The sequence below is a fragment of the Amblyomma mixtum genome, chromosome 5, assembly GCF_055824585.1.
Source record: "Amblyomma mixtum isolate Tamu chromosome 5, ASM5582458v1, whole genome shotgun sequence".
Lineage (NCBI taxonomy): Eukaryota > Metazoa > Arthropoda > Arachnida > Ixodida > Ixodidae > Amblyomma > Amblyomma mixtum.
The window spans coordinates 162009402-162033416 of record NC_143016.1 but is presented as its reverse complement, the minus strand read 5'-3'; the positions used below and the strand labels follow the sequence as shown (position 1 = coordinate 162033416).

The following is a 24015-nucleotide window of genomic DNA, read 5'->3' as shown; positions in this document are numbered from 1 at the left end:
TTATTTTCTCTGCGGCGGTGGAAAATGAAATAAACTAAAGAAACAAATGTCTGATTTTACACTGTATTATGCACTAGATTTTGATCAAAAAACAACACTGTGCAGCCTGCCGGCGTGCAACGTGGCTACGTGCGGCTCTGATTTGCCGCCCTAACCAACGCCTCATAACCGTGCTCAACATATACCTTGAGACAGCATTTCAGTTGTTCAACTTTCGGAACCTCGAATGGCATTTAGCCTTGATGGAGTTCCGCGGTAGTTAGCGAATATTTCTAAATGTAGTCGGAGGCTTTCGAGATTTTCTTTCTTACGATTATAAATGCCGGTGAAAGAGGTGCCGCCATATTCTGCTAAAATAGATGCTGCTATACATTTGTACTCCGAAGCTAAAGAAGAAAACGTCAATGTGAGCAAAATCAAAGGTACCTTCGTGGCGATCGTGTAGTGCAGCTACACGCGACAAATATTTAAAAAGAAAACTTTGTAGTAACGTGAGTGAGTATTATTTGACTTCATGCGCTTATCTCTTTGCCCACTTAATCGCATGAAGACGCTGCACACCCTGGAGACGTGAGTTCATGTTTTAATGTTATTTCAAACTCTAGATTGAATCTCCGGTTCTCCTTGGACTCCAGTGATATGCAAACCAAACACCGTTAATAAAAGCTCGTGTAGCGGCACTGGACTGACGGCGGAACCGAGTCACGTTAAGTTTGGGTGCATTTTCAGCACTGAGAATAACCAAGAGCATTCTGGAACAGGCTTTGTAGCAGGCAAAAAAGTGTCTAAAGCAGCTTCCATGAGTTTTGTAGTAGAAACTTACAATGAGAAATTGCTAAAATTTTGCAAGATATAGAGGGAGTTTCAACTGACTTGTGCCATGGTTTAAAAAACGGCAATGCGCTTCACGGAGATATGAGTAGCGTAGGCTTTTAGGCAGCCGTCTTAACCGCGTCAGCGCATTTTTTTTTCCGTCCAAACTTACTTGTGCTTAAAGAGAGAAGTGAGTAATACTTTGCATTACTTACATTGGCGAACATTTTTCATTGCAAATGTTGCAGTGAGGGTTAAGAACCGCCAATTTCAGCTGCTTAGTTGAAGATGACATTAGCCTAGTTGTTTTTTGGAAAATTAAATAAAGCCCGCTACATTTAAAATTCGCAACTGACTTCGCTCAGGTTTCGCGACGTTAGCGCTCTCAAATGCGCTCCATTTTAAAAGGGGATTCCAGGACGAATAAACTGACCACTGGTGATAGCGATCGTTCCGGAATGAGAGCGGCCGCTTTGCTTTGGTAATTATGATGCTGCACCAGGAGGGCGGCCCCGCCATCACCGTTTCACGGCATAGCACATGCTTCATCCAATCTAACATGGTCGCTCCACTTGCGAAGAACCGTATTATCGCACATGCGTTGTCGCCGTCGTAAATAGTTCTGCTAGTTTTCACCCCTCATCAGTTCGGCGTCACCCTATGCTCCCTAAGCGCTTCGCAGCTATCTCTTCGAGAGCTTGCGACGAACTGACTCTGTTTCCTCGCACCGCAGCATTATTCAAGTTCGTGCAGCGGAAGACGTGCGGCGAATACACAAGCTCGAAATCACGAGTGATCTGATCAACATATGGGCACCATGGAGAATGACATAGCATGACTCTAAGCCGCTAAATTTAGTTACAGCGCCTATTTATGTGAAGCAGTTTTCTGAACTGAAAGTTCAAATTAATGTGGTTCTTCTGTACAAACACGAAGCTCAGATGTTGATGCCGCTTTTGAGCGAGTACAAATGAGCTTCCTGACAGCGAGTTATAACTTAAAAAAAAAAAAAGCCATGTCACAAGTCATTCTCGCGGTCTTGAATTACATTGAACTTCTGGAATACGATACGATGCTTAACAAAAGCCGGGTGAAGCCAGCACAACCCAATGTAGCTGCATCTTCAGCCTCGTACAAGCGATTATTCTTTTCCATGTCCCACTCCGCGTTCGAGTGGCACAGAGTTGGCAGTGACGTCGAACAAATGCAAAACACTCGCAGAATGCGCGCTAACAACAGATGTCAAAGGGCAAGAAAGATAGACGAGGGGAGACATTTTTATGCTCTTCACTTCTGCCAGGGCTCTTCAATGCTAAAATAATATTGTCATGTAGTGATGACTGCAGTTCGCAGAGCAGGAGGACAGCGAAAATGGCTGCTGTACGAAAGTCTTGATTTGAGCAGAGTTGCGTCCGCAAAGAACTGAATGAGTCGGCGGCGGCGCAGCAACAAGCGAGCTCAGTGGTCGTCGAACCGAATGCCCGCCCTCTTGGCAGCAATCATTTTAAAGCTAATAGTGAACTTCCGAGATATAGCACGGAAAGTTACTAGAACATTCTGGAGCAGAATCTGTGGAATCGGCTGCACCTGGAAGCAATCAATAGAGAGTAATCTCGGCGCGCTTTGCGTAACATAAAAGCTATAAAGCGGCGTGCCGGCAGCTTTGAGGAATGAACAAGCACTGCAAAGATTCTCGGCGTTAATCCCCTATCAAAGAAGCATCAACCCGATGCTTTAGACATAAGGCGGCTACAAACAACTAAGACGGATTGTGCAAACAAATAAACACCATGTGCAAACACAGCGTCCTTTAGGGCGCATACTGGGGCTTTAGACGGACGACAAGGACAACTTATGGTCGTACGTGGCGTCGCTGGGATGCAGTCATTTCGTCAAGAACGACTCATAGTACAGTTCCCCTAGCCGACGAAGAACCTTGTACGTGACGGAATAGCGTCGCAAAAGCTTTTCACTGAATTGGCGCTGGTTAGTGGGCGTCCAAACCCAGACTCGGTCTCCTGGCTTCTATTCCGCGTTGCGTCTTCGAAGGTTGTGGCGTCTGGCGTCGGTCCGCTGCTGGTCTTTAATCCGTATTCGGGCAAGTCTTCGAGCTTCTTCTGCGCGTTGAAGGTAGGCGGTGACGTCGACGTTCCTTTCTTCGGTAACGTTGGGCAGCACGGCGTCTAGTGTGGTCGTAGCCTCGTTGCCATGGACGGGCGTAAAAGGCGGCATCTGGGTGGTCTCCTGAGCAGCGGTGTTGTAGGCGAAGACGATGAAAGGCAGGATAATGTCCCAGGTCTTTTATTTCCCATCGACATACATCGCAAGTATATCGGCGATGGTTTTGTTCAGGCGCTCGGTCACTATTTTTGTCTGAGGATGGTATGCAGTGGTCCTCCGGTGGCTGGTTTGGCTGTAACACGGGATGGCTTGCGTCAGTTCCGCCGTGAATGCTGTTGTTCCTCTGTCCGATTTGTTCGTGATGAGCACACGGGGGGCGCAGTGCCGCAGAAGAATGAACTCCATGAAGAATTTGGCGACCTCTGGTGCTGCTCCATTCGGCAGGGCTTTTGCCTCGGCGTAGCAGGTCAGGTAGTCGGTCCCAATGATGATACACTTATTTCCAAACGTTGACTTCCGGACAGGGCCAAGCCTCACATAGAAACTATGAGAACTAATTATGGGCAACGAATGCTATCCTATGAACTTCCAAAACACCTCACTGTACTGGAAAACGACAACGTTGATTTAAGGGTCATATTTTTTAAGCCCTTTTTTGTACATTATGTCAAATGAAGTTTATAATTTTTTTTCGTGTTTACTCCTTTTTTTCTAGGTTTTATTAATTGCGAGTGTACTCCTGTTTTCTTTTCTCATAATGTTATTTCTGTATAAACACGTATTATTGTCTTTGTGAACTTCGCTTGTGCCGTCCCAGGAAATAACTCTGAGAAAAGAAAAGTCCTGCTTGCCGATGCTATTGTACCGCTGTCGAGGACCTACTAAGCTTCGTAGTTTTTTTCCTCGACTCCTTTTCATACCTATCGGCATGAATAAAGATTATTATTGGTATTATTATTAATATTAGTACAATTAAGTCCATGCGATCTGCTGAAACGGCCATGAGGGGGTTTGAATGGGGTTCAGAAATCCTGGTGGTGAGGTGGAAGGGGTCTTTCGTCGCTGACAATCTCGGCAGGTTTTCACACAATGTGCGACATCGGCAGACAGTCGGGGACAGTAATATTTTTCTTGAATGCGGCGGAGGGTGCGAGAAAACCCGAGATGTCCAGCTGTCGACTCGTCGTGTGAAGCCTGGAGAACTACTTCTCGCAGACTTGCAGGTACAACAAGGAGGCAGGCTGCTTTGTTCAAAGCGAAGTTCTTCTTCACGAGGACATCATTGTGTACACAGAACAAATACAATCCTTGCCTCAAGGAGGCGAGAGGTGAAGAAAACATGGCGTCCAAGTATTCGATGAGGCGTTTTAGGTCGAGGACGGAGCGTTGCTGTTGTGGAAAAGAGCTGGAGCTGATGCGTCCCAGGAAGGCGTCCTCATCCTCGTCCGGCGGCGGTGCATCTACAGGGGCTCGTGACAAGCAGTCAACGTCACAGTGCTTGCGTCCGGACTTGCAAACGACGGTGACGTCAAACTCGTGGAGGTGGAGGCTCAATCGAGCGAGGCAGCCGGAGGGGTCCTTCAAACTCCCAAGCCAGCACAGAGCGTGCTGATCGCTGACCACCTTGAACGGTCGTTCTTACAGGTAGGGGCAGAATTCTACGTGGCCCAGATGATGGCAACGCACTCTTTCTCAGTTGCCGAATAGTTCGCCACGGAGATGGACAAGAAGCGGCTAGCGTATGCGATTACTTTCTCCAGTGCGTCGGTGTTCTCAAAGAGGACGGCGCCGAGACCAACGCTGCTTGCGTAGGCATGAATTTCAGTCTCGGTGTTTTCATCAAATTGCACGACGCTCGGCGGGGACTGTAAACAACGCTGATGTTTGTCGGATGCTTCCATTTGCGGCGCTATTTAAATGGCACGGCTGCCTTTGCGAGTTGGGTGAGAGGCTCGGCGATGCGCGAAAAGTTCTTGAAAAATCGTCGGTACTAAGCGCACAGTCCCAGGAATCTGCGGAGAGCTTTATTGGCGACCGGTAGTGGAAAAAAGTGCGATAGCACCTGCTTTCTGCGGGGTCTAGGCGTACTCCCTCCTTGTTAATGATGTGGCCTAGAAACAGCAGCTGTTTATAGGCGAAGTGGCACTTCTCGGCTTTCAATTTTGGGCCAGAAGACTTGACTGCGTCTCGTACTGTTCGGAGACTTTTAAGGTTCTCTTCAAAGGTCGAGGCGAAGACAACGACGTCATCTAAATATAGCAGACAAATTTTCCTCTTGAGGCCTACCAGCGCTGTATCCATTTCTCGCTGAAACCTCGCTGCTGCATAACAGAGACCTAATGGCACCAGCTTGATCTCGAAGAGGCCATCCGGAGTGATGAATGCGGTCTTCTAGCGATCTCTTACATCGACAACAATTTGCCAGTAGCCGCTTTTGAGGTCCATCGATGAGAAATACTTGGCGTTACAGAGCCGGTCCTGAGTGTCATCGATGCGGAGGAGGGGGAAGACGTCCTTCTTTGTTAGTGGGTTCAAGTTTCGGCAATCAACGCAGAATCGAAGTGCGCCGTTTTTCTTTCTGTTTAGGACAACCGGTGCCGCCCAGGGGCTCTTTGAAGGCTGGATGAAGTCGTCACGAATCATTTCTTTTAATTGGTCGCGGACGTCTTTTCGTTCTCGCGGCGACACTCGGTAAGGGCTTTGGCGGATAGGTCGGGCGTGCTGGTCGGTTGTAATGCCATGCTTGGCAGTCGGCGTTTGTCGGACCTTTGGCGATGACGAGAAGCAGTCGCTGTAGCTTCAAATCAAATCAAATCAAATCAATTTATTTAGCATTTCTTTCAATACAGAAATAAATGCAAGGATAAGAACAAAAAGCTGCTTCTCGAGCAGCTTGACAACGGTTCTTACCCCTTGTTTTCTCTTGGCAACGGATAACAGCAGAAATAATACAAAGCTGCGATTAAAATTGTACGAAGATAAGAGCATGTAGTATACATAGAAACTGTAAACACAAAATACATAATATACATAGTAATTCCAAACAAAAATGCTGCATATTAGTAAAAAGTAATAATACTGGTTCAATGTAACTGATAGACATGGATTCAATAAGACGAATACTAATACTTAATCACCAATATTTTGCACACTGAAGAACATCTAACGGCGAAATTGATATATGGCTATACAGGACTAAAAACATTTCCTGCTACATTTGCAGGCATATAAGCACAGACCACAGTTTTACCACAGACAGTGTAATGCAGCCACCATTAAAAATACGTGCACAAAAAGCTGCAATAATAAAACAAGATTTCAAAACATTGACGTTACCTCCCTAAATTGTGAGTGAACAAACACTTAAGGTGTTGTTTCGATAGTGTGTGGATGTCCGTGTTTGAATTATGATAGTTGTTAAGTAAAGTAGGCATAATGTATTGTAGTCTGTTGTGACCATGATTCGTGCGGGAAAACGGCACCAACCATACTTCTGTTGTTCTTATATTGTACGGCACCTCGGGTGGTTTTGTTAAATTGCATAATCGTAGAAAAGGCATCCGATTAAATTTCAGGGAATATTTGTATTTTAATAGGGCATTCAGCTCGTACATATGTGTCACAGGAACAACACCAAGTAAGGGGAACAGGTCACTTGTGTGAGCGTCGTATGGAACATCTGCTATGTGACAGAGAGCTATTTTTTGTAAAAGAAGGAGTTTGTTGATGTTCGTTAGTGATGTAGTTCCCCATACAAGATTACAATAGTTTAGGGGAGGATTGAAAATAGCATTATAAAGTAGCAGCTTTATTTTGAGTGGAAGAACTTGTCTAAATCGGCAAAGTATCCCGCAAGCCCTGGCCAGACATTTAATCACACAGCCTACATGGATATCCCAGATCAAGTTCTCGTGAAAGGTGACACCGAGCGTTTTCACTTCCTTTGTTATTTCTATCTTCTCAGATCCTAAATAGAGATTAAGATTACGGTCAACAAATTTTTGTGATGACGAGAAAATGACAGCCTTTGTTTTTTTATTGTTTATTGCTAAAGAATTAATTTTGCTCCATTCTGACAATTTATTCAGGGTAATATTTCCAAATTTCTCGAGTTCCGTCGTATCGTCACATTGAATGAAAAAGCTCGTGTCATCTGCATAAATTACCAAAGAGGCTTCTGGGGATACCCGTGTTATATCATTAATGTATATATTGAAGAGTACCGGTCCGAGGACACTGCCCTGTGGTACTCCGCATGCTATGCTTCGTAATGTGGACTGCTCTTCTCCGATAGAAACGCATTGTTTTCTGTTTTCTAAATAAGATCTTAGGAGAGCAAGGACAATGCCACGAAAACCGTAGTGCTCTAATTTAGCGAAAAGAGTTTGATGATTAATTCTGTCGAAAGCCTTTGAAAAGTCAACGTAAACACCTAATGTTATTTTTCTTTCTTCGAATCCTTTGATAATGAAATCTTTTTGGGTTAGAAGAGCCAGTTCCGTAGACATATTTTGGCGGAAACCAAACTGGCGCTCCGACAAAACATTATGCTTATTACAAAATGACATAATCCTTTTACAGATGACTTTTTCAAATCCCTTTGAGATAACTGGCAGCACCGAAACTGGGCGGTAGTTCGAAAGCTCATTTTTGTTTCCAGATTTGTACAGGACAGTCACTTTAGCCCTCTGCATGTTCAATGGAAAGACACCAGTGGCTAGACACACATTGAAAATATGGGCAATAACGTCTACCAGGAGGTCGACAACAAACTTAATAGGCCTGATTTCCAGCCCGTCTATATCTCGTGCTTTGCTGTTTTTGCAGGACATAAAAACTGAGTGAATTTCCTGTGGTGTAATAGGTTCAAAAAAAGCAGAGTTTGCATTAGGTGCACCTAAAAAGAGTTTTGCATGTTCATTATAGTTGCTATTTGCAAGAGTTGTGAAGTATTCGTTAAAATGAGATGCTAATTGCGTACCAGTTAATTGCTGATCGTTGATTGTGATTTTCAGACTATCATTCTGTTTTGTGCCTGGTTTCAATAAATGATTTATTTCACGCCATATGAGGTCACTGCGGACAGATGCCTCATTAAAAACATGTTCGTAGTAATCTTTCTTAGATTTCCGCAAGAACTTGGTCACTTTATTTCTGTATTTTTTAAAAGCAGAAAAGTCTGCAGGATTTCGAGTTTTCACGAAATGAAAGTACATTTCATCTTTTTCGCGTATCATTTCGAGGCACTCATCTGTGAGCCATGGCTTGCGAATTTTTTTTGAACTCTTTACTCTTTTCACATGAAAACAACTATCGTAAACATTCTTAAGGACAGTCATAAACGTGTCATATGCTAGATTTCCATCTGTGCATTCATATACAGAGGTCCAGTTTGTGCATTCCACCCGACTTCGAAAAAGATTGAGAGTTTTCAGGTTAATATTTCGTGTAAGAAAAGACATTGGGGGATTGGCACAGTTTTTCAAAACACCATTTTGTTTGCAGATCAGATAAATTGGCAAATGATCACTTAGCTGTGCAGCAACGACACCTGATTTGGCGCACTCCGTTGTTTTGTTTGTGATAAGCAAGTCAAGAAGACTTTCAGAACAGGAGGTGATGCGTGTGGGTTCTGTTATGACGTTACTGCAGTGAAAGGAATCTAGAAGTGTTTGAAACTCATGGGAGCTGGAAGTATCTTCAAGAAAATTTATGTTACAGTCGCCACCAATAATGAGATTCAATTGATTGGAACATGTAAAGCTTAATAACTTATCTAGAAACGTGAAAAAGAGGTCAGGTTTACCGTCCGGTGGGCGGTATATAACGGAAAAAACTGTGTTTTGGCTTTGTAGTGTTAACACTTCATAATCAGCTGTCATAGCAGAGAATTCGGAGAGCATATTGCAAGTAAGGCGGTTGGAGACAAGTTGCAGTACGCCGCCACCTCGGCGTCGGCATCTGTTTAAGTAGAAGCTGTTGAAGCCATCCATGCTAAGTACGTCTTCTTGTGAAGTGTACCAGGTTTCTGTTACCATGATGACGTCAAATTTGAAACTAAAGCTGTCAAAGAAAGCTGTCAGTTCGTCATTCTTATTTTTTGCAGACTGCGCATTGCAGTGCAAAAAACTAAGATAGCCATTTTTGTTTGGGAGTGTGACATCGCGTGTTGCGGTCATCGCGAAAATCGGTAAGATAAGCTAGCACATTTGAGGGTGGCACTTCAAGATATCTTTGCTAAGTCAGCTTCGCATGCGATTGGGACGACAGTGGAAGTTTCTGTTTTCCGCGCAAAAATCTTTCCGCCCTTCGACCAGGCAAATTTCCAGCCCATTTCCTTTTTCTTTCTCATAGTTTCTCCGAGCAGTTTTTTCAGTTGCGGGCACAGGTGCTCATTTACAAACACTGATTGGGTAGGGGAAAATCCCAAGTCTTCAGTCGTGAACCTCGTCTTTTTTGCCTTCTCGACAACCGCATCCCGCATCGAAGCAGATTGCGGATCTAGTCCTGCCTGTTCTGAGAAAGGGCTGCTTGTTGTCGAAAGTGGGCGAGTTCTCTTGGTACGGATCGGTTGGAGAGGCTGAAGAAGTCTCGTATGTCGGATATTTCGTCGAAGAAAGCAATCGTAGTTTCTCTGTTAACGTGCTGTTACTCTTCGCTGAAGTAAGTCAGCAGTATTTCTGTTTGGCCATGGAGGAAGCGTGCGATGCCTCTTGCGATGCCGATTCCTCGGTCTAGGAGAAACTGCATGTTCCCCTCGAATACGGCTTCAATGTTATTGGCTTTCGTGGCGCCTACGGTGACGATGGCGGTTGAGCGGGGTGGGGCGCTCACTTATTCCGCCAGGACACTCAGGGAAACGTAATATTCCAGAGTTCTCCACGAAGAAATGGCCTCGTCCGTCAAAAGCGTGATCTGTTTCGATCGCCGGTGGATGATCGCCTGATGCTCATTTAGGTAATTCAGGCCCATGATCACTTCGCAGAAACAATTCCGCAACACCACGAAGGTCGTAGGATAGGTTTGTCCCTTGAGAGTCACTTGCGCTGTGCATCGTCCGTATGGCGTAATGAGGTGGCCTCCTGCGGTGCGAATTTTCGGGCCGTCCGAAGCGGTCGTCACTTTCCTCAGCTGCGCAGGAAATGTTCTACTCACCGAGTAATCGGCTCCTCTGTTGAATAGAGCGGTACCGTCGATAACCACTTCTAAGTTCGATGTCCCGGCACTTGGGTTGCACGCCGTCCTCGGCGTACGGTCACGACTTCGTTGCGTATGTGAATCGTGGTAGGGCGTGTCATCAAATGTTTTCTGGGTGGCGGCGTCGTTTTGAAGACGATTCGCGTCGTGGTCGAGGTTTTAATTGTATGCGGCCTCGGCGTATCGGGATAGTGTATTCATGCGGTATGGTCGTTGGAGTACCTTCGTCGTTTCGCAGCAGCCTTTAGTTGGCCCTACGGGGGTGCGAGACCTTCCTCTTCCCGGCGTAGCTGCGGCGTGGAGACGCGAAACAGGAGTTTGATGGCGATGGTGAGCGCGAAAGGCGTTTCGGCGCATACTCGTCACGACGCAGGTATTCGTCGATTACTTGCGGGAGTTAGCCGAAGCATGGTCGGGGTGTGTCAGGGGGAAAATACGAGGATCTATACGTCGGAAGGGCAGTGACGAATAATATGGCCGATTTCACTGCCATGAGACCACAGTAGGCGGTTGTCGGAAGTTCTTCAGGAGTCACATTTACAGGGGCTTGGGCGTCGTTCGTAGGCTGGGCGGGCGAAGGCAGGGAGGCTACCGAAATTAACTGCGGTTATCGCGATTATGGGTTCGCCGTTGTCACACGGCTCGGTACCGTTCTCGGTTTCGGCATCCAACGGACGGGTGCAACAAACGCAGTGACGCGATGATCGGCAGAACTAAGCAGCATTTGCAAATGCCTTACAACGCAGTGTCGTGAGTGCCGTCCGACGGCGACGTCCGGTGGCAGCACTGCCTTCACTGCCGTGATACATAGATCGGTGCGCCTTCTGCAAGCCGTCCGCGCCAACGCAACACCTCAGCGACGGAGCCCTGGCGCCAGCGTGTGAAAATCGTGCTAAGCTTTCATGCTCTCGTAAATAATAAGCCGCAGGATATGGAAATGTCAAAAATAAATCTCCCTTGAGGATTGCTGACCAGTACCGAGTTGACAGTAGGTCTAATAACTGCTATACAAGCAGCTAGGGCGTAGCAGCTACAGCTGGTGCACCGCGGCTCACCCAGTTTCTTGCATGCTAGCTCCGCTACTAAGCCGTCGCTGCAGTCGATCATATATCTTTTAACATGAGACAATGGGTTAGTCAGCAAGGCAGTGCAATGAGTAGACCATTTACTGTATCGCTGGTCAATCCAAAAGCGCAGCCGCTGTGGCTTCGGTCCGAAACAAGTTAGGCTTAGCGACGTCTAGGGAGTAGCAGACTGCCAGAGTGCCGTCGTCCGCCGCGCTCGCAGTCAGCGCCATCGCAGTAAGATCGCGAAATCCGGTGCTGGGAGCGTTCCGCACTTGTCGCCTACTTTAAAGATGCGGATGGAACCGTTCCTTTTTTGACATCGTTAGAAAGCGCAGCTCGAGCATCGCGGAACTATGGTGCAGTACGCTGTTGCTGCGCCGTCGGGCGGCACTCTGAGGCTGCAGCAAAGCGGCATCGGATGGCACTCTACACACTGCCTACCTTAATGTGTTGCTCTTGAAACGTGATTTCGCGTGAGAAAAAACGCTGCTGAAGCGCACTTGCTCGTAGGCTTTTCGAAACTCGCATGCCTACGGAGACCTTCTGTGCACAGACGCCGCCATATTCTGGGTTAACGACGCTATCCGAGGTCGCGAAGGTCAGTTCGCGATAACCGTGGTTAGCGGCGTAACCGCGATTTGGTTCGCCGTGTGAGCAGTTTCAACTGTAGTTACTGAAGACCACGGTTAACAACTGCGCCCGTGTGATAAGGGTTTAAGAAGTGGTCTTAGGGTGTGTCGCAGTGGCTGAGGACTTCGTACTGTAGCGGTGTAGGTCAAGGCTTGAGCTTCAGCTAGAGACGTCGATGACGGAGAGCCAAACGCATACTGCTCTTCTTTGCGCACGTCTTCTTCAAGGGTCGCTACTTGCGGCTGATTGGAAGTTGGTAACAGGCGACGCAGCTCTTCCAGTACAATTTCGCGGGTGACATCCCGAAGGTTTCCTTCGAACGTTGTGCCATCGGAGAGTGTGTTTTAAGTCACCTGGAGCTGTCGAGGGCTGCTTCGGGTGTGAATTCAGCGACGGCGTTCGGTGGACTGCGGGTCAGACCAACGAAAAGTGCCTCTTACCACTCATCAAAAACTCTACCTTCTTCTCTTCTATCATGTCAGGATCAACTCGTCAAAAGGAGCGCTTCATGTCTTCTACGTACGCGGTCACTTTCATTAGGGTGCTGGATGCGTGACTGTAGGCAGCTGAGTTCTTTCTTTCCTGATGATGGTTGTGAATGCCTTCAGGAATTTCCGCTTGAATGATTCGGACGTCGCCAGAGATGCTTCGTGATTTTCGAACCAAATTCTGACTGGTTGTTCCAAGACGAAGAAAACGTGGCTTAATTTTGTCTTTTCATCCCAAATGTTTAATATGGCAACACGGTCAAACTATTCGAGAATTCGTCAGGATCCTCGCCCGGTGAACCGCTGAACATCGGCGGCAGTCGGGGCTGGTGCAGCTTTGTGGCACAGAGTTGGCGACGTCGAACAAATGCAAAACACTCGCAGAATGTGTACTAACAACAGATGTCAAAAGGGAAGAAAGATAAACAAGGCGAGGCATTTTTACCCTCTTCCCTTCTGTCTGTTGTAAGAATAATATTGTTGCGTGGGAATGACTGGAGCCCGGAGAGTAGGAAGATCGCGAAAATGGCTTCTAAACAAAACTGTTGATTTGGGCTGACTGGCGCCCGCAAAAGGACTGAATGAATCGGCGGCGCCGCAGCAACAAGCGTGGTCGGCGGTCATCGAACCAAATGCCCGCCGCTCTCCGCCGTGCTGATTTTTAAGCTCAGAGCGAACTTTCGAGATCAAGCGTTGAAAGTTCCTAGAACATTCTGGAATGAGGTAGAATCGGCTCCGCATGGATGGGGTAAATCGAGATAAATCTGGGTGCATCCTGCATCACAAAAAAGATCTAAAGGGGCACGCCGGCAGCTTTAAAGAATGAACAAACAAACACTACAATGATTCGCGGCCATATAACGGCACAATTTCATCAAAAACCACAAATTGATAGCAGCATGAACGATAATCTGACGGATCTCGTAAGGGTGTATGCAAAAAAATAGGCGGGAGCATTCGTTACACAGGACACCGGCAAGCTCTCTCAGTACACGAAAGTTGCGAGTAAGGAACGCCAAAGAAACAACCACTGACAGCTTAGAACTGGCATAGTTAGGAAAACTGATCAAATAAGCGCAATTTAACCGACATTACAAACTTTATCATGGAGAGAATCAAACATGCTCTAAAGAAAGGAGGCAGTCTAAGAGCGATGAAGAGGAAACTAGGCCTAGGCAAAAATCAGATGTATGCGTTGAAAGCTACAAAAACGTTTGTAGGTAGTGCAATCAGTACATTAATGAGAGAGGCAGTAGCGCACATGAATTAGACATCGCGCTAGTAAAAAAAAAGAGAAATTAAAGAAAGCCTTCAGTAAAATGCAAAGGGGGAAAGTAGCTGGTGAGGTTCAGGTACCCACAGACCTGTTCACGTACGGTAGCGAGTCTGTGGTAGAAAAGCTGGCCATCTTGTATACACAATGCATTGTGACCTCGAGCAAACCGTCAGCTTGTAAGAACGCTAAGATTATCTTAGACCGTAAAAAAAAAGGAACGTCAAGACGTGAAAAATTACAAGACAATAAGCTTACTGACCGTTGCTTCCAAGGTATTTCCCAAGGTAATCACTAATAGAGTCAGAACAACCTTAGGCTTCAACCAACCAAACGATCAGGCAGGACTTTTTAAAGATCACTGGACACGAGATCACATTCGCACCATCAATCAGCCGATAAAAAATGCGCAGAATATAACCGACCGCTATATATAGCCTCTATAGATTACCAGAACGCATTTGACTGAGTCTAAACTTCAGCAGTCATGCAGCCAGTATGGAATCAGGGTGTAGAAGAGCCTTATATCAAAAAAGTAAAAAATACGAGGAGACATTTTAGACAACTTATGTGCCGTAATTCTAAAGCATTCGTGCTTGCATTATCGCGCCATCTGCTGAGCCCGCGTCGTACATTGCGAGGAGGTTTCCAGTGGGTGCCGCATGATGGCACTCCGACACTTCAAGCAAGAAGTTGATTTTCTCTAAACGTACTTTTCTACTCGGTAAATTGCGACATCCCTAATTTGTATGCTCATAATTAATCATGTACGCTTCTGAGACAAATCTGCATACACTAGACACGCATTTATTCAGCAGCAAACGTCGAACCGCTGTAGCTCAAGCCACCGATTCAATCCCTAGTTTAATAGAAACCAGTGGCTGCAAACCACTCAGTTCAGCGAACGGTGCTTAGAAGGCAACTAAGTTGTCGCCTGCCTTATCTGCTTACTTCTACTGGTGAGGGCCAAGATGAGGCGTTGTGTGCTTTCCTTAATGAGGCTGCTAATACCTTTTATTTCCTTACCGTGTGCTTCTGGTTGCAATATTTATTTGACTTGTCAAGGAGGCAGATGTGAAGAGTACTAAGAGAATCTCAATTCCCTATGCCAGTGCATCGGCAGCCTTACCTTGGTTTTATAGATTGGAGTGTATTGAAGCGTTTTCAGCTAATGAATATTCAACCTGCTGCAAAATACTTCTTTCTTAAACTCCACACTTTAGCTCTAACCGTCAAGGTCTGGCTTCGCGCCAAGGGAACTTTTGTGCCATTGTCAGTGAACTTTCACATGTGCGGCGAGACAGAGACAATCGATCACTGCTTAGTGTGGTGCCGCGATGCAGTTTTTTTTTTCTAGCACATACTACAGCGTACAATCAAAAAGGACACTGAGACCTCACTTTACAGTATACAGTTGTTGCCTGTCATGAAAAATTCCGGGATTCCGTGTGATCAGTTAATGCTGATTAGACTTTTTAGCCCGTGGAAGAGCTGCATGATGGATCGACATGCAGAACCACCACGTTCATCTAACTATCCGTTCAGTGAACAGTGCGCATTTGTGCGGGGCGTTTATGCTGCCAGGACCGGCCGCGTGAATTGTTGCCGATTCTTGACGCATGTGTATGTCTCCCGCAATTTTGATGTGCTGGAAGAGTGCAGTGCACAAAGGGATGAGAATGTGTGTCTGCATCACGGAATATTATGTGCGTACCTAAAGCATTTGTTAGCTGAGCAGGCTTGATTTCCGTGCAACAGTGAAAAAAAGAACCATTGGGGCGCAGTGGAATCATCCGTCTCGCACGCCGCAGGCCTGGATTTGAACAGCGCCTGAAGGCAAATTTTCTTTTCATTTCACTGACAGTTCCTGCATTTTTGGGTTATGGAGTGGATTATGGATTGGACTGCGGATTTTGGTTTGAAATATGAATTATCTTATTGGGTTGTGGATTGGCTATGGATTGGTGAAAGCGTGACAAATCCTGGTCAAGCCAGTCATGCGCCAAAAAAGGTTTTCGCCTTCATACTGGAAGATGTCTATAATCGGTGCAGAGCCACCTTAGTCTTACATAAAGTCAGTCACAAAATTCCAATAATGAGCAGTGTCAGTCAAGAGTCACGATTGCCAATGCTATTCACCGCCTGTTTACAGTGGTTATTCCTAGGCCTGAATTGGGAATAGCTGGGACAAAAGTTCATGGAGAATACATAAGTAATTTCCAATTCGTTGAGGACATTGCCTTGCTAAGTTACTCAGGAGATGACCTGCAAAGCATTATGAATTAGACTGACAGAGTAGAACAGTGGGTCTAGAAGATATGCAGAAAACCAAAAGTAATGACCAACAGCCTCGCAAAGGAACAGGAGTTTGCAAATGTAGCGAGGAGCATAAAGTGGTAAGGGAATACGTTTATTTAGGGCCGGTAGCGACGCATCACGGGTGTAAAATAATTGCGTGAATAAGAATGAGATGGGGCGCATTCGGTAGTTTTTTGTCAGATTATAATTGCCAGCTTACAAATATTCCGCAATATAAAAAGACACGACAGCTGCACCTTACAGGCACCAACATATGCGGTAGAAATGCGGAGGCTATCAAAAAGAGCTGATCATAAATTAGGACTACTCAGCACGTTATGGAAAAGAATTTTATATTTGTAATGTTAAGAGACAGGAAGAGGGCAGGCAAAGTCAGTTAACAAAGGCGGATTAATGACATCCTAGTTGAAATCATGAAGCAGAAACAGGGTTGTGGCAGGCATGTAATGCAAAGACAAGATAACCGGTGGTCTTTGAGGGTACGGGTGGGACATGGCAAGTGGAGCAGGGCTGTGCACATAACAAGGTGGGCGGACGAAAATAAGTTTGCGGTGATAGGTTGGGCGCAGCTGGCACAGGCCAGGGTTAGTCACAGAGCTGTGGGATTGGCCTTTGTCCAGGCGCGGACGCAGTCACGTTGAAGACGATGATGCAGAAAGTTTAATGCAATGGCGCAGGTTGGCGAAATCGGCGCCGCATTCCAAATATTCCATTTTAAAGGTCCGCGTAGCGCAATTAAAGGAAAGATCGATGAGATGGCTCTGGCACCGTAGGACTCCCCTGGTGTCAGTTCAGTGCATGATGGCAAATTACATCTGTCTCATGAATGTTAAGCAGCGTAAACACCACTTTAGCTTAATTGCGCGGCAACGCTTCTATTATCGTTCTACAAGGCCTCATACGAGCAGGCCATTCATACTCGTGGTTCTATGCAACACCGCTAAGCTCAAACAGCATGACATGTGCCCAAGAGTACGCTCTATATAAAGAGATTTCAGAATCGAATGTGTGATCCTACAGGAAGGTCAGGCTCCTTCTTGCTGAAGGCATTTTAGGTGTTCCGGATGTGTTTGACCGCAGCTAACTGTAAGCTCAACGGTACGTATGGTGTCAATCTCGGAGCAACTTACAAAAAATTGCATGGGAAATATTCAAGCAACCTGCTTTGCTTGGTCCCTGTGATTTATATTTCCTGAGTGGGCGAATATGAAAGAATTAAGCAGACCCAATGCATTCAGGAGATAATGTGCAAATAAATTATATAAGCATGGCATTTGCTTTCAAGGCTTATGACACAGGCTTATGGAACACCAGAAATAATACAGAATATGAGCATGAAACATTGCTTCTAGGCGAATCTGAGGGACTTACGATGGCCGTCTTATCGCTGTTTCTCTGCATTCGTTCAGCGAGGAGTGAGTACAGTGAGACAGGCGGCATTTGGCAGTCCGGATAGGGTGAGTGGATGATACCTTCTTCAATCCTTGCCTTCATCTGTAATAACGGAGACAAGAGGGTGAGGGACACCTTCGAATGCCGCAATTTTAGGTCAGGTCTGGTGAGACTAGATTTTAACGCGCCATGCTTCACCTAATGGACACGGGCTGTTTTTATGGCCGTGGGCGAACAAGGTCAAAAACACAAGTCCAGTTTTCCTGGATATAAATTTGAATTGTGAGGCAACTGTGAAAAACAGTGGGGCACTGTTAAAAATGCATTGAATATTCAGGGCGCACTTTGACTGTCTAAAGTGCGTAGAGGCGAAAGCGTTTTCCGCACCACTTTGACTGCTTCTGTGGCACTGGTGGCGTCACGTATGATTGAGTACTAATTACTAAGTGACGACAAATCACTAATTAATGGTTAAGTACTGATTAATGCCAGAATACTAATTAACTGCTAATTAATGTCGCTTAAGCTTCGCCTTTAGGAGTGGAACGCGACAGCGTGTTGTAGCGCTGCCAGGGAGCCCACGGAACGCCACCACCCGTTCGGCACGATGCCTTGCCCTTTGAACGCAACGCTTTTTGAGGAAAGGAAATGGCGCAGTAATTCTCTGTCATCTCGCTGGACACCTGTACCGCACCGTAGAGGAAGGGAGGAAGTGGGAGTGAAAGAAGAAAGACAAAGAGGGCCCGTAATGAAGAATATGAAAATTGTATTTAAGGAAAGGAAATTACGCAGTAAGTGTCTCACATATCTCGGTAGACACCCGTCAAAATTCAGGGGGGCACTTTTTTGACCTAAAGTGCGGTCACTGATGTGTGGTTAAGATGTTAAGCTTCGCTTGCAAGAGTGGAACGCGACAGCGTCTTGCAACGCTGCCAGGGAGTTCATAGAACGCCATCGCCCATTCTGTTCTACGCCTCGCTCGTCGGTAAATTGTTTTTTGAGGAAAGGAAATGTATGTGTCTCTCATATCTCAGTGGACACCTAAACCTCGCCGGAAGGGAAGGGAGGAGGATGGGAGTGAGCGAAGACACCGTATTCACTAGACGCACCTTTGTTCATTCCAAACCATCGAGCTGGCATGGCGGAGTGGATAGCACGCTCGTCTCGCACTCCGAAGACCGGGGTTCGATTCCCGAACTCGACAAATTTCTTACTCGGTTTTATTTATTTATATGGCCCGTCCAGAAAATTTGATTAGGCTAATTGGGCAATTAAGCGATTAACTAAGCTCAGTCCCACTTACTTGGAGCACCACTATACGATCCCTTCAATTGGTTGCATGGTCAAATGTCACGACGGTTTCGACCAATTGAAAAGCGTGACATTTCTGTCGACAGCTGCTGCTTACAACGATGAGACATTAAAGACTTCCGCCTTAATAAAGTGGTCTACCCTTCCTATGCGCAAATACATCTCGCTTTCAATGTTTGCCCTGGGCTGGCGCCGACTAGTTAAGTCTGTCTTTCAAACTCTGTTGGCTGCGAATCTAAAAATATTTGCGAGGCAACAATGTTATATTGTGCGCATGATACTGTACGAAAATATTAATGTGAATATACTAATCTATGCGCAGCAAAACCTTGCTTTTAAAGTTTTTCTTGTCTGGCACCGAGTAGTTTAGACTGCCATAGAAACCAATGGGGTGCATTTTCACAATAAATACCAAACAAATTACAACCGTTCCGACTAAGTACCGCGGATGTGTTGATTGTTATGCAGTAGTGTTTTCGTATGCGAAAGAAATTGTGGTCTTAAACAAGTCCCCTTTGAAAAATGCACTTGTGCAGAATATCCCGCTAAGAATGGCAGAAAAAAAAGAAAATCAATATGTTTCGCAGCACACATCCGCAGCTACGGTCACAACGCACCGGCAAGCCAGTTACTGTTGCCTTTGAGGGGGTGAATCATTGTCAAGCTGGGTTCAAACAACTTCTTCTCCGCCCTCTCTTTTAACCTCCTGTGCGAACTATAAAATGAACCGATTCTAAACCTGAAGGTCAGAATCACTGCAATTTATGCGCACGTGGATATAATAGTAGTCATGATCCAGTCGCTTTAAGTTTTAAAAGCGAAGAACATCCTTCTCCGAAATACCGCATCTGCACCGCAGCAGTTCACGTGATTCATTTTAAAAGCTACTATCTCTGGAAGTAGGATGGTAGAAGATTGTGTATTTGCATAAACACAGACGAATACGTCAAACAAGGAAAGAACGTAAAAGAACAGAGATCAGAACCAGAAATGCAGGGACAGTATAAAAGAAGCAGGGAATGGATGAACACAGTTCGGAGTAAAACATGCAATATCCTACACGGGTTTACACTGTGAACGCGAAATGAATGAAAAGTGTGAATACAGAACAGGTGTGCAAAAAAAAATCGAGGAAAATAATTTTTTGTCCAGAAAACGAACAGCACAAATTTAAAAGAAGAAATGCACTAACAGATGCAGTTTATTATACAGTGAAATTGCACTGCGAACAGTCTACACTGGGAGCGGAAGAGGGAATAAATACGTAAACGTAGAAAAAGTGGGCAAAAGAAGAGAAAAATAATTTTTATAAAACAAAAACAAAGACCACAAAGTTAAAGCACCAAACGCACTATAACGCACAGCTTATTATAAAGAACAATTTATTCAGTAGCCTGCGGCTCCCACGGCGCCCCTATTGCACCGGATATACATTCAGCGTGGTACGCGGCATTGCCCTTCGTGTTTTAACCCGACAGAGTTAGAGCTGCCGTTGGGGCAAAGAACCCTGGCTCCAACGGTGCGACGATAATTGCGGTTGGTCGAGAGGGTCGCAGCCTCATTACCTCATGAATTCTGATGATAGAAATGCAGTTGGGCTGAAAACAAAAATTGTTGAGCCAGCACAGAAGCGGCTGGCCCTTTGATCCTGAGCCGGCCGCACTGCCCTTCCATCACGGAGGAGCCTATATAATATTGAGTGCAATAAAAGAAAGACTAGTATAAATGCATATCAGAGCAATATAGGAAACAACACCTAGCAGAGCAGGAAACAACACATAGTACATTAAGATTACCTGTTAGCGTCAATAACAATGCCGCTAGCGGTGGTGGCAGTAAATATAGCGAACAGGTACGAGCAACCCAACGCCGCTTCACAGGTCGTAGTCAAGTGGCGTTCCGTTAGAAGTACGAGTGAGGTGCAGCATGCTGCACCGCGAACAGATGGTGCGCAAGATTACAGTCTGAACGCAACTTAATAGTCTTCGAATTATTCCGCGCCGTGGAGGCGCGAGCGAAAGCATCGAAAATGAATGCTATGCGCATGTTCCTTACATCATGGTCGGTAGCGCGGTGTGCTTGCGCACGATCGCGGCGGCAGGCAAATACCGGCCAAAAAAGCGGCTCTCCGAGAGAGGTCACCCGATGCACCTAATGATGAACGTTAGTGTCTCGTCCTCTCCAGGCAAATGACGTCACAGATATCGGGTCGAAGTCTGCGGCCGCGAGGACATACGTTTCGCATACCTCTCTTCGCTTTCGAACCGAAACGCATCATGTGCGAATTTTCCATGGCCATACGTTGACCGTTTCCTTGAATTCATGCGCTACACCATGCTATGGACAGGGCTAGCCCTCTTAATCGAGAATGGACTACAATGACTGTGAAAGATCGGCAACGGAGGGTGAAGTGATTTAAAGCCTAGTGAGCGTTCAAACCGCTCTCACCATGTTCCCACTATTCTAAAGCTCTACGCGGTGAACCTAACGTCTTTACGAACCCGCACTAATTCAGCAATATGTGTGTACTTTTCTCTCCTCAACGAGGTGATAAAAGTTCTGCAGTGTGCTCTCATAGAGAGCCGTTGGATGTAGATATCCAAAATAACGAACACAAGCTTGTTTCTCCAAGTGCCAATCACCGTGATTAAAAATCTGTTTACCACGTTACACGAGGGAAATTCAGAAAAAGCATAAAACAGTAGAACAATCCCAGATACCCTGGCGAACTTGTGACCGCTATCCTTTCTTGGGTCGCTGTACTGTTTAGAGTGGGAACAAATCTCCACTCCATTCCTACGCCTTTTAATGTGGGCTTAAGGTTCAGGTGCCGAAAAATGTCAACCCAGTGATGACGTAACGCGGTCTATGAAGGGAAAGCAGCACTTTTTTTTACATTGGAAACCTGTGATAGAGAGGTTGCTCGCGAAATCCGCCACGTCTCCTTCGCAACAGATCTGCATAGTAGCACGAGCGCACCCCAAGCGCTCGTGGCCGCTTCGCATTCTTTGTGGGCTCATAGCTGAGGTCGGCAGAGGCATGCAGGTCATTCGTAACGGCACTATCGGGAGTACGTGATAAGCTGAACTCAGCAGCCTAGATGCGAAGTTCTCGTGAACACGAGAAGAAGCGACGGTAACGTCAGAGTTCAGCCGTACGTGCAGCTAAACACACACCCGCTAGGATTTGGGGTCAAACTAAATATAGTCGCCAGAAGAATGCGGCATGTTTTTGGTGCTGTCGCCTGTGTGAGAGGAGGCATCCGGCTTATACTACCGTCACACAAGCCCTTTCTTTCCAAATTCAACTCGAGGTTTTCGAGGAGAATCGAAGCATGCGGTGCTACACGGGGTGTTTTGAATGCTCATTTATAAGTTGCCCTCATGAGGCGCCATATGCTCCGCCGAGACGCGAGAGATTGCCAATGTCCGCCAACACTCTGCATGCAAGGTCGGGTCTTTGTGCCTGGGAGCGGGATGGTAGTTGCGAATTGTCAAACTTCATTTTCTTCGCCGACATACTGCTGTCAACCGTGTGGAAACACGCAGCGAAGTGGCCGCTGCGTCAAATGGCGAACATGAGGACGCTATTGTTGCACCGACGGTAGAGCGTGTTCATATTATGTAAATATCCGCCCTTGTATAGCAGGCATAACACTCTGAAATTCGCCTATCTTGTGCTTTCATTAATTTATCCGTTAACTTGTTTCCTTTTACTTCACTAACTTGATTTTAGTCTAATAGATCAGTGAGGGCGAGAGTGTCAATGCGGGTTTACGATTGCGCTTGAAACACTGACAGTGCTCGGGAGGTCGGGATCGAGTCAAGCAGGATCGTACTCGATGGCGCTTAAAAGTGGCCGTATGACAAGCTCTGATCTGCACTGAATTCGATGACCATTGAATCAATGAGGTTCGGACCTGACCGTGTGACAGGGGTATCAGCTGCCCCCTTGGCCTTGCCCGGACTGTCCACCGGGCCGGTGCCTACTAAACGTGTTTTAGCGGATGATGAGCGTTCTCCCACAGTCGAAAACCAACAGGAACGCTGAAACGGGAGCAGCTTTTCCCTTCCTTTTTCGCGTTAAGCAACAGCTTACATGACGTAGTTTTTTTGCTGTTTTTATAAGCTTGTCCAATAGACATTGATGCAACTATTCGAGGACCACTTCCTATGAGAGGCATCATAATAAATAAATCAGCGCATGGACACGGAAACCCTTTATCCATTGCTAAAGTTGGTGGACTCTGGCCGCCCTACAAAGGCATGCACGTATTCGTCATTCTTATTGCCACCAGCAACGCACGATCTTCTTAAGAATTTGTTTCAGTTCGACGAAAAGACCATTACAAAACAACCATTGGTATTTGAATCGATTCATTCTGTTGGTTTTCTTTGTTGTTTTTGCTCTTTTAATTAACTATTGTTGCGCTACACCTTCATCATCTCCGGCCTTGAGCTAATGACACTGGGAGAAAGATGGGCGCGGCGTTAATTGAGACAGCCGTAGGGGCCGGGTAAGAGCGAAGATGAAATAGAATTGAAATGAAATTCTTATGCTATTCCTTATGCTCCGGCAGCTCCATTCCGCTGCATATTCTTGCTGCGTGAGTAGGAAAATGAACGTCTGCAAAGTCAATTCAATGGTCAGTTGCGCAGGCTACTTGAACGACGAAAACGGCGCGAAATACTAAATTGCAGAAAGCACGATGGCAGGACTGCCACTTTACATACTCTGTTCAGTCCATATCTCCGTTCTTCTGTCTGTTTTGTGCTATCTCGGCTGCTGAACAATAGGAAAGCGCAATTCAAGCGGTGAAGCGAGAACTGACGTGATTCCTTAGTGCTATAGGTCTAAGAGGACAGATAGTCGGTAGCCATCTTAATAAGATAAGGTCATATCTCTTTGGGACGTTAAACCCGCAGTTCATGTAGAGCAATTAAGAGGTCTTGACCCGCGTATTGTGGGAAGTCTAACTAAGCAATCAGAACCGACAGAACTGCCGCTTCCTACACTTACCGCTGTCTTCTTAACAATAAAGCTGTCTTCGTAGCTGCGTAAGTGTTCGCTGACCCACGTCTGCGTGCTCGTTCCGGTAGACACTTGCTCACTCATATTGGCTGATTTGCAGGACAGCGAGAGTATATGGAGCGCACGACTTCACTGACGTGTTTAAACTTGTGTTTCCCACTCCTTCTGCAAGCAGGTGTTCACCGAGAAGCCACGACAACAAGGAAAACTGAGCGCGAGCGCAGGTAAACAGCAGGTTTCACTGTATAAAACTGCCGATGAATTCTCGGGTGCCTTTAAACAGCTGTCCAGCTTTTCGCTTTTGTTTGATTCTCGTTTTTTTTATGCAACGTTTCCTTCCGGTTTCGCGTTAGCCTCCATCCGCCGCATGCGT

The 24015-nt window shown here is 46.1% G+C and overlaps 1 protein-coding gene across 1 annotated transcript in view; it reads right to left on the bottom strand.

Annotated features, from left to right (window-relative positions):
• Positions 1–23786, bottom strand: part of LOC149344340 (uncharacterized) — a 64673-nt gene extending 40887 nt beyond the window's left edge. The window contains exons 1-2 of the mRNA XM_089542604.1: positions 23631–23786; positions 17280–17402 (exon numbers count right to left, since the gene is read on the bottom strand). Of these exons, the coding sequence (XP_089398730.1) occupies positions 17280–17402; positions 23631–23726 (219 nt within the window). The 5' untranslated portion in view covers positions 23727–23786. The remainder of the gene's footprint in view (positions 1–17279; positions 17403–23630) is intronic.
• Positions 23787–24015: the final 229 nt, after the last annotated feature.